General features: G+C 40.6%; 1 protein-coding gene across 1 annotated transcript; it reads right to left on the bottom strand.

The window, feature by feature from the left end:
* Nucleotides 1-237: 237 nt before the first annotated feature.
* On the bottom strand, nt 238-17,279 carry aldocb (aldolase C, fructose-bisphosphate, b). The gene is made up of 9 exons (XM_074610158.1): nt 17,138-17,279; nt 7,542-7,658; nt 7,187-7,398; nt 4,788-4,842; nt 3,926-4,086; nt 3,677-3,760; nt 3,381-3,555; nt 1,445-1,644; nt 238-1,357 (listed from the first exon to the last, which is right to left on the bottom strand). Exons 2-9 carry the CDS (start codon nt 7,651-7,653, stop codon nt 1,265-1,267), a joined length of 1,092 nt encoding a protein of 363 aa, XP_074466259.1. The 5' UTR covers nt 7,654-7,658; nt 17,138-17,279; the 3' UTR covers nt 238-1,264.
* Nucleotides 17,280-18,433: the final 1,154 nt, after the last annotated feature.

Below are 18,433 nucleotides of genomic sequence, written 5' to 3'. Positions count from 1 at the left end.
TCACACAAAAGTATGTTGAACGATTGTACGCATATTGAGTATGTAGTGCGTAGCCTATGCGATTTCGGACAAAGCCAATTTATGTTGATTTACACCGTAGCCTACTTCAAGGTGACATTTTATGTGACATTTTATGTCACTGGAGCTAAATAAATGTAGTCTTGCCCATACATAGACTTGCCTTTGGTATTCCTTTTAATTTTATCCTCAGCAATAATGTCACACAGAGACCTCTGCTAGTTTTTAATGTTTTAGTTTATTTTTCTCCACTATTTGACACACCAAGTGCTTCAAGAACAATATTAACATCACAAACATCACAGTATTCAAACACAGCAGTGACTGTTTCCCCCGCTGCTAACCCCACATATTGGTCCACATTATGTCAATAGAAACCATCTTCTCTTCCTGTGGGGCAGGCTTGGGGGGAGGGAGGGGAATGACACACAAGCATCACATAATATCGACACCTTCACACAACTGAATACATTAATTACTGTGTGTAATTTAAAGATAATGTTATACTGAGATTAGACACACAAGATGTTTCTGTGATTAGTGGTGATTAGAAGCGTGTGAACAGAAAGGTTAGGATGAATCATTAGGATGAATCCTGGTAAGGGTCTACTGACCTCTGCTGGAGCTACGGCTTTCTGAAAGCACAATAAGCACACCACACTTTTGGACAGTCGCTCAAAAGATCAACTCAATCTGAAAAGTCTTCACACTGTTTGTCTTGTCCTCTTGTCCCCTAACGGATGCCACTAATAATCGGCTGGTCCCACTGTCGGGGAGGATGCTAGTAAAGCGTTTTAAAGATGAGCCGAAACACCAACACACACCTCCCTGCTTGGGAGTGGCTCAAGATTCATCATGTGGGGGAGAAACGGACACAGCACTGGGTGTTGAGACAGGAGCAGTTACGAAGAGGCTTGAATTGACTGATTATATTGATCTATTGTTAACACTTTGCAGCCTCTGACTACCTATCTCTGACATGACACAAAATTGTTTTCAGTCATAAATTGTCTCAAAGCTGTTTTGATTTGTTTGGTTAAATAGAGAAAAAAACAAGCCTGTTCCCTTTAGTATGGTAGTTTCACATTATGTTTTTAAATACACATATCTAATCATGTAATTTCAATAACTCTGACAACTCTAAAGTACAGTAGACAGCGCAGGCCTGTGATTGATAGAGGAGTGAGGGGGAATGGCAGAGCAGATATAAGACTATAACTAGGCCACAGTTGAATGTGGTAGATGTTTAGTAGGCGTGATTAGCCACGTAGAGGGATTTTCCTGCGGCAGCACAAGTTCCAGAAGACTCATACTTGCCGAGTGCAGCCAGACTGTTTGCCTGAAGAACAGACAAAAAAGAAATTGATTAACGATATTGCACAAAGGAAGTTTCAGTTTCATTTTACGGTTCATGGTCTTGTCTGACCTCAGCACGTTTGATGAACTCCTCGGTGGCGGCCTTCTCGTTGCTCAGCTCTCCTCTCCATGCGTTCAGGGCAGAGGCCTGCAGGGCGCGGCCGTAGGAGAAAGTCAGGGCCCAGGGCTTGGCGAGCGGACAGTTGTTAATGGCGTTAAGGTTCACGCTGGCCTCTTCTTCGGACTGGCCACCTGACAAGAATGTCACTCCTGAGAAAAAAACAAAACAGAAATAAGCTAATACACACACGTTATTTATCTTCTCAAACCTGATGTCACACACCAGTTAAACTCTATGAATGGCTTTCTTAATATCTGAGGGTGGGACAAAGAAATAACTGGCAATATATATTGATACATCCTCTTGCAATACATAACGTAATACGTGGTAATGCTTTATTTTACGGGTCCGTAAATCTCTAATGTCCTAATAATTTCTTATGTCATTTTCCAGAAAGTGCTGTATCGTCATTTGGCACTAATTATACATAAATACAGGGAGCATTCAACTTGTACACATCCAATTAAATGCTAAGCTAATGTACTCTAGAGTCAGAGCGCAGCAGGTCAGTTAAACACACAAAAATGGGAAATTTGTCTGCAAGCAAACACACAATTCAACTTAGACATAACAATTCCCAGCAATAAATGAATGACGAAAACATATTTACTTTAATTAAATCTTTTAAATGGAGCCGTCGCTTCAAGGAAATTCTTTTGAAAAAGAAAAACTGGTTTTAAACTTCATGCAACTAACTAAATAATGTATGTCGCGGAGGAAATGTGCCCGGTGAGGGCCAGCCAGCCCACCCGCTGAGAAATGTAAAAGTATTTTCGGTTCATTATGAAACTGTTCATGGCACACATGTAACGAGGTGCATGGAACGGCTTTCACAAACGCAGACTGCCGCTTGCAACGGCATTTATAAACGCTAACTGGTGATATAAAACTACATAAAAACATCAAACGGGAGGGAAAAGGAGTTCTGTTTACTTTAGTGTTTTTTTGCTGTGGTGACGAAAACGTTACCAGCGGTAGCGCTGCTGCTCCTGCTTTGCAGCGATCCGGCCGAAAACTAAAACAGACAGCTCGTTTCTTCCTCTTTGGCAGTTTTGGCAGCGGCTTTTCTGGTTCACTGTGCTGTTTGTTACAGCGCCAACACAACGGCGTAATGCCGCAAATGCAGTTACAAATGACAAAAATCCATCAAGGGCAATGCTTGTTAGAAAATAGTGTTTTCTATGAAGACACCCGTCAGAGTTTTGTCGAGAGCTGGAGGCGGGGCGAAATTTGACGAAGGCGGCTGCCTCGTAATTCTCTATGCAGGAAAAACCCTGCACACACTCGCCCAGGGGAGTGGTCTGTGACGTACGTGTCTGTATCTGTGAGAGGAGCCGTAAGGAAAGAGGGAGAGAAGGAAATGCCAAAGCGAGTCTCATGCCGGCGGGGTGGCTTAAAAACAATACATGACAATTGTAGGGGATCTAGTCATTTTTGACAATACCCTTACTCTCACTCACCACTTAGCTTCATACTAGATTGCCATGTTAGTGTGAAAATATCTGTGTATTTGATTGATCAGAAGAGATGAAGAGGAAAAATGAGAAGAGCCTTCTGTGTTTGCCTTCTTGACTTTACTCGTTGGCTTGCTTTCCTCACTTCCGTTTCTCTTTTCGTGCACTGATACATTTAAACTGAACAGCCAATCAGAGTGATTTCTCTCACCGATGGGAGCCGCCGCCGATTCAACATGCAGAATCGGCCTAAAAACCTCCAACATGGGCAGACTAGGCCGACGGACGCTCACTGACAGCCCCAAACTGTCCAAAGGCCGACCGTCGGTTTGATGCGTCAGGGTCTAGACATACTACATACACACTTCACTTACATATCGTACGGATCCAACCCAATCAACTTTTGTTTCTTATATCTATTTGTTTCTGACCTGTGACAGCAGGAGGCACGGTGCGGCGCAGGGCGGTGACGGTAGCCATGGCGATTTCCTCGCCGCTGTACTTGGTGGGGCAGGAGTGTCCAGCTGTGACCATGTTGGGTTTCAGCAGTGTCCCTTCCAGGTACACATGGTGGTCTGACAGAGCCTTGTACACTGCAGCTAGGACCTAGCAGCAGGAAAGAGACATATGAATGTCAAAGGGCTAATATGTTGCTAACATATAGTGAATTAGAAACTTTTCAAGACGTGTACAGTGGTTTGAGTTACTGTATATATAGTAAATTCACCTTCTCACTGACGTACTGGCAACGCTTCAGGTCATGGTCTCCATCAGGAAGGATCTCAGGCTCCACAATAGGAACAATACCATTCTAGGAGACATTACAAAGTATAAGTTTAACAAACACACTACCAGTTTATTATGTTGCCCAATAGTGTCCTCAAATCCCAAGATGTAATCACAAATCAATTAAAAAACTGAGGGAATATTTATCTCTAACCTAACTATATAACATCCTCAGTAATCTCACACCAACCTGCTGGCAGATGCTGGCATATCGTGCCAGAACATTAGCATTCTCAAAGATGGCCAGCTCAGACGGCGTGGTTTCGCTGATCTTCAGCACACAGCGCCACTTGGCGAAGTCTGCGCCGTCCTTCTTGTACTGCGCACAGCGCTCAGACAGCCCGTCCAGACCTACACTCCAACACATACACAGAAACATCCATCACAACCACAGCAGGGTATTTTTTTGTAATGTTTGTGATGCCTTGAGAGTCTGGCCCTGTTCAGACCTGGTATTAACATGCATCCCGAGTGATCGGCTCACAAGTCGACAGCTCTAAGTAAAGGTGTGAACGCACTCAAGACGCATTGAGAGCCAATCGTTTAGACCACATTCAGAGGTGGTCTGGGCCACATATAGCCACATTCTTTTAGCAGTGGGTATGTGAATGTGTCCTGGGCCATAATAAGGACCGCATACTCTACTGACGTCGCGCTCCTCAGGTGAATAGACAGGCAGACGCGAGAGCTAGTTTGCCTCGCAGCATGGAAACGGCTTCTGTGCTCTACTGTATTCTGTCGGTACAACTGTATTGTATTAAAATAGATTTTATCTATAGGCTACAGACTAGGCACGCAAAGTACATTATCATCATACTGTCAGAGATGTGACGGTGTTTTTGTTCCGGTGCTTTGCACAGAGCTGACACCCGCCAGCCTGTATATAAATAATTTTATACAAGAATCCATTTCATATGTAGGAGACCTAAGAGAATATGAAAAACATTGTTGTGCTTTGTTCTACCTCCAGTAGGGTATCTCAAGATTTTGGGTGTCTTCCCACTAGCCTACAGGTCTGAACAGAGCCAGTGTGTTTCTATAATGACTCCTACCCTGAGTGGTGGTCTCTCCATTTGTTCCAGCGAGGGGCACAACACCCTTGTCCACCTTTAGAGAGGGAAGCAGAAATTGTTTAAAATAATGCACATGTGATATCACACAAAAATGTAAATTCAAATTCTCAAGTACGCCAATGTTTGCATATATAAAGGGACATATTTTGTTTTCTATATCATGTAGAGCAGTGGTTCTCAAACTGTGGTACCAGTATAAAGAGCTCGCGTACCACCAGCTCTTTGTAGTGGTACACGGAGGAGTCTCTGAAATATTCAAAAAAAATATTAAGAAATAGGGCTGACCTATAAATCATATTTTTCATCGTCATCTGTATTTTTCATCATCATCATATGAACATGCGCGATGAACACATCGCAAAAGGCTGTCTGAATGGCGATGAATAAAATCATATTTATGGATGGTTAAACTGGCCGCCGGGCTAAAGCTGCATCCTCTCCTCTGCTGCGCTGTCGGAGCTCTCCACTCACATCAACACACTGCGCAGTCAGTTTGTGATCAACTGATCAGAGAGCCCCGTTTGAGACGGCTACAACCAATCGTAAGTTCAATAAAACGTTGCAAGTGTAAAGCCAAGACACGTTATTATTACACCTGTTCAACAAGCATAAACATGATGAAATGGTTAAAGGAAAGCGCCGTTTCAATCTGCTCTTCCTTCAATCTGTCATCCTCTGCCGCTTTAGACAGGCACAGCGCGTTAGTTCGGCAGCTAACAGCTAACTGTAAACACGTGTAAGTTATTTAGTTGAGTTCTGACTGACTTTAGTTCCCTGGTCAGCAGTGATCCAGTGTTCAGTGTCCGGGGAGTTTATTGTGAAGGGAGGAACGAAAGACGTGAAGCGGTGATGCGCTGCAGACTACGGAGCCTCCATGGTATATTAATTTATTACCTTCAAAAAGTATCGGAGCACCGTCACCCTCGGCTACACCAGCTAAAACTAAAGCTGGCAGTAGGCCGGGTAGTCTCACTGTTTAGGTTAGTTTGCCACATATCTTACTTGTAAACTCATCAGCTGGCTGAAACCAAACAGCCCCTCTTCCCTCTATCAGCCCTAATGGTGGCTACAGCAGAGGGAGGAGGACAGGAGGACAGAGGACAGGAGGAAGGACTGACACTGACTGAAGTCTGTGTTCTTCGGTCTTTATAAACTTCACTTAGTATTTTCATGTCAGTAATGTGATTTATTTTATTAACATTTTAGATTGTTTCCAGTGAGATATTAAGGAGTTTATATGGTGACTTTGCTATTGCAAACCATTACTGTTGCTGCTCTAGAAACAACATTTAGCCTAGTTATATATAAAATACAGTATATGTATATGTATAGCTAATATGCACACTTCAATATTTGTTTATTTATCGCAAGTCATATCGTCATCGCAATATTGAACAGTATTATTGCACATCGCATATGTTCCTCATATCGTGCAGGCCTAGTGTGAGGGGCTGCCCCTTGCGTAGTGTGAGAGTTGTGTTGAAGAGTTTAAGTGCCAGTTCTAGTGCTACCCCTTTGACAAAAGTCAACAATAAGTAATATTCTTATTAGGAATAAATTTGCCTCCTGCGTGAACTGTGCATTGCTGAATAGGGTAGGCCTACGCTACTGTATTTTAACATCGGTCATAATGGTGGTACTTGGAGAGCCAAATATTTTCTGAGGAGGTACTTGGTGAAAGAAGTTTGAGAACCACTGATGTAGAGCATCTGATACAAAATCCCTCTTCGCTCTTTCACACAGTTCGTCCTCTCAACCTGATCTGCTGTTATGGATGGGTCTGTGTGTGTCTAAACATGCTGACAAGGAGTCTGTGTTTCATGTACATTATAGGAGCCTTTCTAGTTTTACCAGCCAAACAAACAGACAGTGTTTTTGATTAAGCATAATGCTACTACCATTTTGTACTCTTAGATGCCTTTGGAACTATTTGTATTCTTAAACTTTTCAACCTAAATACTTCAGACCTGTTTGATAGAGATAAACAGAAACACATTTCAATTTGAATCATGTTAACACTACTTTGTTTTTTGTTCGATATACAGTCACTGTCGTCATATTTAATTAGTCAAATTCATTTATTAAGTTACTAATTCATGAGTTTCTATTGGCCCAAAGCTAACGTGGGTGACAGTAATGGACACAATATGCTTGTTTTAATGGCACAAATGGTCTCCATGTGTAGATATGTACTTTTTAATGACATAACACAATTTTATAATTTATAGCTAATTATTTTGCGAATCCCCTGACAGAGGACCCCACTTTGAGAATCACTGATTCAGGTGATGAAGCCCACTATTTCCCGACTAAAGAAGTCTACTCTGGAGGTTTAAATATGACTAAAGTTATTGACTGCGGCATTGAACATTGTTTACCTTGATGCCAACAACAATGTCGCGGTCTTGGATGAGCTTGGCGAAGTTAGTGCCATCGTCTGTGTTCTGGTAGAGGGTTTCATGGAAGAAGATGACCCCTCCGATACAGTTATCAATGCGCTGGTCAGCTGTGAACAGCAGCTGCCGGTAGCGGCGCCTGTTCTCCTCTGTGTTCTCAACCCCGATGGGGTTCAAACGTTTCCCCATGCTGCCTGTAGACGATACATACAGGACTCAAATTAAGACAGACTTGATGAACAGTAGAACAGTATTGCTGAATTTCATCATATTGTTTCTCTAGTACGTACTTCACAAAAAAGGGATGTTATAACATTGCAACCACACACACTCATACCGGTGGATTCATCAGCTGCGAGGATGCCTTTTCCTGGTGCTACTATCCTCTCAGCGATGTCCTGCAGCTCCTTCTTCTGCTGAGGAGTCAGTGCGGGATACTGGTGAGTCATGGTGACTGAAAGAGAGAGGAGAAAAAGCCATGAAGAGGTCACATTGTTTCACGGTGTGTCGACCTGGACGACCGCCCAGCACTGGCCTCATTTTTTTGTCCCTCTATTGTCTACAACATGGCTACCTCGCTGCAACACTAGGCTCTTCTCACTGAGGGCGGGAGGATGGGGGAAAATGTCAAAACTCCTACAAGATGTCACACAATCCAAGGACCCAGCATGTGAGCGTGCAAGTCGTGATAAAACCAATGACTATGAGCAGAAGATGTGCTTCCTGAGAGAAAATAAGAGTCAGATATAAATAGACAGAAATTGACATACCATCTGGGGTTGACTGTTTGAACACAAAGAAAAAAATTCTCTTTGATATGATGTCTGGCCATCTTGGTGGCAGCAGCAGCGCTGTCACAACGTGCAAACATGCATGAATGCGCTTCAAACCAGATTATTTTGTTCCGTTCTTCACTCTGGTGTAAATAAGCAGTTATGTAACCCCTCCCCACCCCACTCCAAGCACAGAAGACAGAGAGGGACCATTACGTAACAGGTCTCCTATATACTCTGCTGCCAGTCCTCTTCATACAGTAGCTGCAGGACTCAGCAACACTCTGCCTTCTCCTGTTTTCCCTTAACGTCATTATATCTCTCTTTGTGCACTGCACATTTAACAAGCACTCCTTTTTCCTTTAATACATGATTTGTTTCCACGTTTTTATCACCCCATCTAGTTTTCTTCAAACCTCCTGCTGTGATCATGGAGGCATACTGTTACTGGACGCATACAAGATGAGCCCGCATGGGGTTTGTAAATTCCCATTTTCACACATCCCTTAAACGCATCACTCCCACTAATGCGGGCTCTGCCAGGGAACAAGGTGTGACTTCTCTCTCTGGTCGACTGCACCGGTTGACAAGCCACTCCCAGCGAACGACGTCACTGGTTATAGCTTTGTCTCAAGTACTCTGCCATGTGCCGTAATATTGGATCGACTATAGACGAATCTGTTTGATGGGTGACCGCAACTTCTTTAGTAACAAATATATTGTATTGATAAATAGTATTTTATCAGCACAAAGAGGAAAATCATAATGTGGAGACCCTGGATTTTACAATATAAAGCAACTGCATCATGTAACACAAAAAAATATGCTAATAGGAGGGTTTAGCATAGCTCAACAATAAACCACATGACCAGTGGATTCCCAACTGAGGCTGGTTTTCTGTGGTAGGACACTGTCTGACATTTTCTATATCCTCTGTGTTAATCCTCAGCTTAAAGCTGCGAGATAACAACCTTTAGAGCACACACTGGCCTCTCAATGAAAACAGTGTGCGGGTACCAAAACACAACTGTCAAGCACAGCTCACTGCGAATTAGGGCTGCGTATAGAGTACTACAAGAATGAGTCCTAAAACACGGAAATGAGTTAGCATTTTAGCACTTCCAGTTCCCTCATCTGGAAGTCAATGGGTTTTTTTTAATGGGTTTTTAGTTAGATGCCTGAAATAAGGTCTGCGGTTAACACAAGCTGAAGAGATTTCAATGTTTTGTTCTACGACATAGAATACATCAATAAATACCCCACTCGTGAATTTTTAAGCCTTTATGTGTCTTAAAAAAGGTGGCTAAATGAGACTACTAAACGTCATCAAGCCGCCGACTCGTCCTCCTTTACAGCCTCGTTGTGTATATTGCGCTGATGCGACCATGGTGTAGTTCGTTTATAGCCTAGCATTAGCTTTTTACTTCTGGTGATTGCATTTACACTTCAAAAATCATAAAAGTGATGTTCATTTGTGGAGATTATCTTGCTCAACAAAATGTGTAAGTATCATAAACGTGTGTTTGCCACAGAGCTTATTTTCTGCAATAATCCAAAACCCAATGGAAAAATCCCATTGGCTTTTTGTCGAGTGAACCAGGGCAATGCTATATTCCTGGTTGGTCTACAAAAATACGTCATCCCTGGAGCACTCTATTGGCAAGAATCTGGCGATGTGATACGTGTCATGATACAGGGGTGACGATTCAATATATTGCGATATATTGCGATACTGTAAGTAAGGCGATATATTGAGATTTTTTAATCGTCGTAGTGTAAAGAACACACAGCCACATGCATAAAATCTGAGTTAATTAAAGTTGACTTTTTTATGCAATCAAAACAGTAGGATCTGCATTTGCATTTATCACAGTCCCTGTAACATCCAACATCATAGCACTACTTTGAGAGGGCAAACACACTGAGGACGCATCTCTTTGCAAATGAAATAAAGTATTGACTGAGTTTATCTTTGCGTGTAAACTATTAATTAAAAATGTATACAGTGTTTTGAGAATCGATACAGTATCACAAAACATTGAGTATCGATATTTTCTTACACCCCGACTGCTAATAGTTATATTCTACATGCAGGTGAAATGAAAGAGGCCAGGCCTGCAGGGGACAATACGTCCCTGGAGAGGAACAGTTAGACCAGGAGCATAAAGTACATGCAGACCTCTCCAGTGAATAAGAGAGGCTATTTGCACTTGATAAAGGCCAACCCAAGGGCACAGGTATGAAGTGTGGGACTTTGGTATGTTTGTGTGTGTACAGCCCTGCTCCACTGTTAAAGCCAGACAAAACTAATGCTCAGCGCATATCTGCTATCTTTTGTGAAGCACCTGCGTGCTTCAACAATACATTTTCACTGACTTTTGGTCCAGTGTGGCTGGATTTCTGCTGAGGAAACATTGCAAAATGATTTGCAAGGCAACGTGGAATCTATATTTTATGCAATGTTCAGTCAAACACAAAGGAAAGTTTCCAAATATGTTTTAACACAAAAACGTCCTCTTCTAAATAGGCAACATGTAGCTAAAAGACAACAATGATGGCTGGAAATGGTTCCGATCACCCATCTTTTATATTGCCTGAAGGCATAAAAAGAGGACCTTGAAGAACAATGCCCTGCTGTGTGCATGTGACCTGCCTCTGATATATGATCAGCCTGGAGCAGGTTTGGTGACAACACACCAGTTAACACGTACACTGTTAAAAATGTTTACTGTTTATTTAGGCTAGGGCTGTCAAAGTTAGCGCAAATTCGTTTTAACGCCACTAATTTCTTTAATGCATTAACACAACTTTTTAGGTTGTAGCGGGGTCAGTTTTAAAGCTAAAGTGAAGATACTGTTATCATATGAAACTAGAAAACCTAAGGAATCCATTGGTATCAACCATGTCATACTAGCTTGTCACGTAGGAGGCTAAATAACGCTCTAAGCTGTCATAGCCATTTTCAAAGGGGTCCCTTGACCTCTGACCTCAAGATATGTGAATGAAAATGGGTTCTATGGGTACCCACGAGTCTCCCCTTTACAGTCATGCCCACTTTATGATAATCACATGCAGTTTGGGGCAAGTTATAGTCAAGTCAGCACACTGACACACTGTTGTTGCCCTTTGAGCATATTTTTTCATGTTAAATGCAGTACCTGTGAGGGTTTCTGGACAATATTTGTCATTGTTTTGTGTTGTTAATTGGTTTCCAATAATAAATATAAAAGCAAGCATATCTGCCCACTCTCATGTTATTTTGTCAAATATTTGACAAATATCCCTTTAAGGTACATTTTGAAAAGATAAAAAATGTGTGAATAATTTGCGATTAATGCTATTAGCTATGGACAATCATGCAATTAATCGCGGTTAAATATATAAATCTACTTTCTACTTCTGAACACATTCTGTCATTTGGTAGGCAAATCAATCCAATGAATAAATATCCAAACAGGATGACACAACCAAAATATGATGCTGTGGCAGCCATTTTGAACAAAAAAAATTTCAGGTATTTAAAACATCGACTGTGAATATTAGGTTTTGTTTACAGTCTCAGTTCTCAGAATCAAAGAACAAGAGTTTATTTCTTGACAACAACACAAAGCTCCAGTTTGTTGAGCACACTAAATAATGATCACCTACTGCAGGGCCCTAGCACTGCAGATTTGTGCTAAGAGACTCTGAATGATACAGATGATCAATCAAGGGAAGAGTGAGCGTTTTTTATCCTTTAATGAAACTGATTGACTGATTTATTTAAGTATACTGCACTATACTTAATTTCCTCAAGTGGTGTACAAAAAGAAGCTTTCTTAACCGTTAACCGACCCTCGTTAACCGATTATTAACCGTTAACCGACAAGATTTGTGCCTCGCGCCAGCTGCAGTGTATGAGCACAACAGACAACTGAGTCCCCAGTTCACCCTTCCGGGAGCGTTAGCAGCCACGCTACTGCGTGTAGTATCGCGGACATGCAGCCACTTTCCCAGTAAAAGTCCCCACCGCACATTTAGTTTAGTTTAGCAGGTTGTCAGCTGTGTGTCTGCCCGGCATAACCACACTCTGTCTGCCTGGATTAACGGTAGCGATTGCCTGATAAACAGTATGTGTATTTGTGCTACGTTAGCAGCTCTAGCATTGCCGGAGGCTTCTTGCTCGCCGCCTCCGCCATACACATACAGTCTGTCAGCACGACGTAACTTTAACGAGTGTCCGTGTGTGTGACGGAGGGGAGTGTGGGGTTGTTGGTGGCGTTATAGCGGTGAACGTAGGTGTAGCAGTGTGTGTACAGTTTATTTGTCGCTGAATAAATGCTACGAAACTACAACTCCTCCGCTCCGCTGGACTTTCTTTATTCTGCAACTCCGGCTTTGCTTCTTAAGGTGGGGTGTTAAGGTGGACCAGCTTTTCTCCTTAAAGTGACGAGCCGCTCAGCTTTTTAATTAATTATAATTATTGCTTTTAACCGTTTTAACCGATAGCGTTAATCAGTTAAAATGCTTAATGTCGATTAACGGTTAAACGGTTAATTCTGAACATCCTTAATGAAAACCCTAAAAACAAAATGGGTCGAGGCATTTTAAATCCTCTATGCCCTGAAAATTAAGTTATCCTTCATCACAATTGGCCACTCCAAGCTGGTGACAGCTTTGAAAGGCCTGGTGGAAACATCACACAGTGAACCTGTCTGGTCAGTGCCATTTTGGTAACAAAATGGAGGAACACGAACTGTAAAGATATATTGACATCTATTGACGGATGCACTATTGGATGAGTGATGGTGTTGAGTTTAGTTATAAGTCCTCCTGCAGTGTTTTAAAGTGAAATAGACAAAGCCTCCACTAACATCAAAAGTTAAAAGTACAAATATTATTACATTTTTATGAAAAATATTGATATTTGGGATACATCAAGTGGTAGTGCTACATCGCACAGCAAAGGCCACACACTTAATGAGTGTGGCATTTAAACTTTGATGTAGTAACTGCATTGATAAAAAGATGAGATGCTTCAGCAGTGCGTACAACCTCTTTTTATTGTTTTGTGTTGTTAATTGATTTCCAATAATAAATCTATAGATACATTTGCATAAAGCAAGCATATTTACCCACTCCCAGGTTGATATTAAATACTTGACAAACCTCCCTTTAAGGTACATTTAGAACAGATGAACAGAAAAATGTGTGATTAATCGCAATTAATCATGGACAATCATGTGTTTAAATATTTTAATCGATTGACAGCCCTATATACAGTACAAGTTTCAAAAAATGTAAACATTGATTTCTGGTGGCCTATTAATCTCTTAAGACAAAGGAAAGAATGTAAGTTTCCGCTTGCTCAAGGGCACTTCAGCAGTGCAAACACTGAAATGCTTGTTTGAAGATTCATCTTCCTTATCAGCAAAAATGCACCCTGCTCAAAAATGTCACTCTGACATGACTTGAGGTAGCAACCTACAGACACTACCGCTTGTGACAAGGTTTATCTTCCAGATACTGCCATACAGTGTGCAGTAGTTATCTTCTGATGAAGGACATCACTGCATGATTTGATAACTATAGCATTGTGAACAATGACAGGCAATATATTTTTGGAGTAGGCATTAAAAAAAATGATTTGGAATATTTTCTTAACAGGATGAAATTTGAGAAATATATAAGAGATGAGATGGAGTGACAGCTGAGATTTCCACTCCAGCCTAGGGCTGGGCGATATGGCCTAAAATAATATTTGTGAAATAACAATTTGTGGTCGATGTTCGCGATATAGTCATTTTATACACCGCGCATGGGACAAGCCGCGATACATCGACTATATTCGATGTATCGCCCACCCTTACTCCAGCCTGTTGCACAGTGGTCGACCTCAACAAGACAAACACCATTTCTGTACTGCGACATCAAGATGCAACAGTCAACTCCCTACTGTGGCGTCATGCAGAACCACTCAAAACTGTGATCACTGCATGTTAAACACTCTCAATAAACATCAGTCAAATGCAGTGCAGACCAGATAGTCATGCATTAAAGGGAAAAATTACAATAAAATTCACATTTATACCACTCCGATCTATGTACTTTAAGCTTTCACCTTAGAAAGGACAGGATGATTATATCAATCTACAACAGTCAGTCAATCCTCTGTAAAACTGATGCTGCATAGGCTCACTTACAAACCCAGGATGCAGATGGAGGCCACAAATACATCCAACTCAATCCAGAATCTACATTTATAGCAATCATGCAAAATCTTGAAGCATTACTGCAAGCATTAAACTGCAATATATTTGAAGCTTGCATACTATATTTGCCTAGTATTTGGCTGTAGGCAGTGGCAGGCACATGTGACATTTATTGATAGCTAGCTACTATTATAATGGTAAGCATGTGAATAAGGAGAGCATGGAAAAGAAAATAGGATATTTCTAGTTGCCTTGTCTGTATTTGTTTACCCACCTTGTTTTTTTCTCTACATTGCAAGCTGCATGCGCTTTAAGGAGGTGAAATGGCTCCTATAGGGCAACGCTAGTAAAAAGCCTGCTTGGAGTGCTGCGTTTTGTTACCAGACGGGCTGCTGGCCTTGGAACTGATGCACCCTCCTGTGTTTGGGCTGTTTCTATCCTCAGGCCTTGATCCGGCAGAGCTAGAAGGAGCACTGTTTCCCATGCAGCTCAACAGGCTGAGCCGGACGACAAGGCTGCGTGCATTGGCAGTTCAGAAAAACGTTGACACTAGTGAAATTGTGCAGATTACACTCGGTGACATTTCCCTCTTAAACACTTGTATACTGTACTCTTTTATTACCTCCGCCAAGGCCAAAGGCCTTAGAAGGAGGTATTGTTTTCACCGTCTGTCTGTTTGTCTGTCTGTCTGTCTATTAACAGGATTACTCCAAAAATTTGCAATGGATTTGAATGAAATTTTTTGGAGGGAAGGAAGGTAGCATAATGAACAATCCATTCGATCCGGATTCAGGAATTTGTTTAAGAATTTGATCAGCCTGAGCATTAAGATTACAGGGTATAACACATGCGCAGTGTAATTGATGACGCGTTGATGACGCATTGATGTCCCCGCCTTTTTCCTCCTTCTGAGAGCAGAGAGATACGTGTGTGGATGTGTTGCGAGAATCCAAGGTGTGGGAGCGCCTGGACGTCCGCGGTGAGAAAGAAAAAAAGCGGTAGACGACGGGATGAGAGATAACGTAGTGTAACGTTATACAGACATAACAAGGCTGCTGAATGAGAGAGGCATCCGCCGATACGTTACACGGAAACGCACCGTGTTAATAATAAGCCGACCACCTCAAGGTACCGCCAGCTGTGATCTGTTTTTAAAGTCACGCACCTTGGCAGAGGTATGCGCTCTCCGAGTGCCATTCTAGTTTAATCTTCAATTTGCATGACAAGTTGAATATACAGAGAAGGAAAATGGATGATTGAAATTAAAACTGTTTTTACCCTTGATTACAATACAATCTGTAGATGTAAAGCTATTAATAAACATTCAAATAAATCATAATTTTTGTTATATACCCTGTATTCTTGTGTTATGCTTATGAGATTTACATCAGAGCCTGTTATCTATGAAAATAAAAATCTTAATTTTTCTCTTAAAACGATTTTTGATGTCTGATGTATGTTGCAGTTTACGGGGCCATATTGTTCTGGGGGTTTGAACTTACCACCTGTTTTTAATTTTCTTCTTTTAAAAAACCCAACATAAATGAGATTTCTTTTTACCCAATTTGCATTTTGTTCATTTCATTAAACTTACACTTTTTAACTTCAAAATATACTTCTTGTTTTATTTTGATTTCATTTTAATAATTCAAACCTGATTTCTTCTTAGTTTTAGAGGGTATGATTAAAATTTTGTTTCATATTTATTCTCATTATTATCTACCCAAGATCGTCTTCGTTGTCAGTGTTTTGGTTAATTTTGTAAAAGGAAATTTAATGAAATCTTAATCTTAATCTGGCTCCATATCTGAATTTCGCCTCGGGCACCAAAAGGGCTCTAGTCGGTCCTGATTTACATCATGACTGATTGTACAAATAGCCTACATTCATGTAAGAACCTCTATGAAAATATGAAAATATTAATTAGTCAATTAATCTATTAGTCGATCGACATTAATGAGCAACTATTATGTTAATCTATAATTCATTTAAGCCTTTTTCTTAACAAACAATGCCAAAAATGCACTGCTTCCAGTCTGTCAAAAGTGATTATTTTATGGGTTTCTTGGCCTTCTTTGATGGTAAAGTGAATATCTTGAGGGTTTTTTATGGGGGGTTTTCAAGAAAAGATTAATTGATGATGAAGATAATGGTTGGTTGCAGCTCTATTTACTCCTATTTAGGACCGCAACTAACTATAATCTTCATTATTGTGTAATTTATTAATCGTTTGGTCTATAAAATGTTAGAAAATAGTGAAAAATGCCCCTCATATTATCTCAACGTCCAAGCCCACATATTTAAACTGCTTGTTTAGACTGACCAAGACTAAGAAGCACATATTCACATCTGTGTGAACATTAACTGAATCTAAATATGTGATGTTCTAGTGCTATTATGCTTTTAAAATGAAGTCTGATTGTACAATAGCATTGATATGTGAAGCTTGATATATTAATGAACTCCTCCTCAGGCCGCCCCGCCTCCATCACATCACGGTGGTCTACGTGCTCAGGGGCAGGTACAGTGTCAGGCACTGACACAGCTGCCATCCCGATTAATAACTACTCATTTACACTAACAAAACGCATAAAACAGCAAGATGTGTTGATTTAACAGAGGGCAGACGCAACAGGCTCTTGTCTGTCCCCTTTCATCCTTGAAGGTCATCACTTTTGTGCCCTTCCTGTTGCGTAATTCGACGGTAAAATGGAATAAAATTAAATAAAACTTCCTATAAGAGGGATGGACGTTAATGGTTTTCTGTCGAAGAAAGACGACGGCACACGAGCCACAGGTAACTTTACTAACGGTCGCAATGAATTCATGGCTTACCTGCTAGCTTGGAAAATCAAGTTAGCTTGAGCAGCATCACATCCCCATCATCATTATTATCATCTGTATATGATCGATAACACATGAAGAGTGTGTGAAGCTGTCTTATTGATCAGTTCAGGGTTCATTCTTACCTAGTGATGGGTGTTGCAGAGAGAGCAGGTGAGCTGGGTGCTGAGGGTGCTGAGGATGCTGAGCGGTCTCCTGTTTCACTGCTGCAGCGCAACGTGACCCTTTACAAAAGCCTCGAGCCGGGGGGCGGAGCTGTCATCACTGCGTCACGTGACGCAACGACGCTGAATAGCTAAACCGCGCATGAGCTCAGTGCTCAGTGTGATGGTACAGCATGATTCTGCATCTTTTACAAAAGTGACATAAAAAGCGAATTACATTGTGAAACTTGCTCTCACTTATTTTTGTCCTGTAAATTGACATATGAGCTGTGGAAAGATGTCAACAATTTTATATTTGACAACATTTTCTTAGATTTTGCATTATAGAAATATTATTTGGTTGCTATGATTACAGTGACAAAGAAAGTGATGCATTTTCCTTATTAATCTAATTTTAATTTTCGCAAAATTCAAAATTCAAAAATGTAAATTGACAAAAAAAAGCCTAATTTCTTGCATTTATGAAGGAAATTGAACAATATGTGTCAACAATTTCCTCACAAAACAATAAAGCTATGAAAACAATGAATGTATGCAATATCTTCAAAGTTTTTAAGTGAAATTGTTTTTTTATTTTATTTTATTTTATTATTATTGTGTCATATATAAATAATATGACCAGCCCAAACAGGCTTTCAAGACACTTATTTAGAAAATAAAGAAAAGACAAAGGCAGAAATCAGAGTAGCAGCATAAATTACAAATAATACTAAACAAATAAACCATCCTGACGTTTTTTCCAAGCTTGAGAAACAAAAGTAGCTAACCCATAGGCATTCAAATTTAATAGCCATTCCATTTTGTCATCATCCAAGCACCAAAACATTTCTGGATTTTGAACAGAAGATAGAAAATAGAAGTTTTTAACTCATCATAATATGGACAATACAAAGGAAGATGTGATTCATTTTCAACTTCTCCTAACTTGCATACTTCACACAACCTGTTGTCCTCCTGGATGTTTTTAAATCTATAGACTTCAACGGCCAGAGGGAGGATTCCTGTTCTTAATTGTGCAACCTTTGATCTTTGACTCCTTGAAAATTTTGCTAGAACATAAGATTCAGTGCCATAATTGTGCTTGATTTGAATATGTGATCTTAATTTTTGCTTTTAACAATATATCTTTCAACCATTTTTCTTCAAATATAGATGGGAAAAGTTTTTCAATCTACAGCTTTTTTCTGACCTTGAAGCAAACAGCTGAAAGAAAGAAACAGCTATCCTACAGAGCCAGGCCTCAAATTTAACAGCCTC

The sequence above is a fragment of the Sebastes fasciatus genome, chromosome 16 (genome assembly GCF_043250625.1).
Source record: "Sebastes fasciatus isolate fSebFas1 chromosome 16, fSebFas1.pri, whole genome shotgun sequence".
Classification (NCBI taxonomy): domain Eukaryota; kingdom Metazoa; phylum Chordata; class Actinopteri; order Perciformes; family Sebastidae; genus Sebastes; species Sebastes fasciatus.
The sequence above is the reverse complement of the archived record's forward strand: the minus strand, read 5'-3'. Positions and strand labels throughout refer to the sequence as shown.

Excerpts from the sequence above, each read along its gene's own strand:
- aldocb (XM_074610158.1), bottom strand. The coding sequence starts at position 7,653 with ATGACTCACCAGTATCCCGCACTGACTCCTCAGCAGAAGAAGGAGCTG. Across the intron at positions 7,399-7,541 it reads CGCAGCTGATGAATCCACCG|GCAGCATGGGGAAACGTTTG; the intron begins GTATGAGTGTGT and ends TATCGTCTACAG. Across the intron at positions 1,358-1,444 it reads AGTTCATCAAACGTGCTGAG|GCAAACAGTCTGGCTGCACT; the intron begins GTCAGACAAGAC and ends TCTGTTCTTCAG.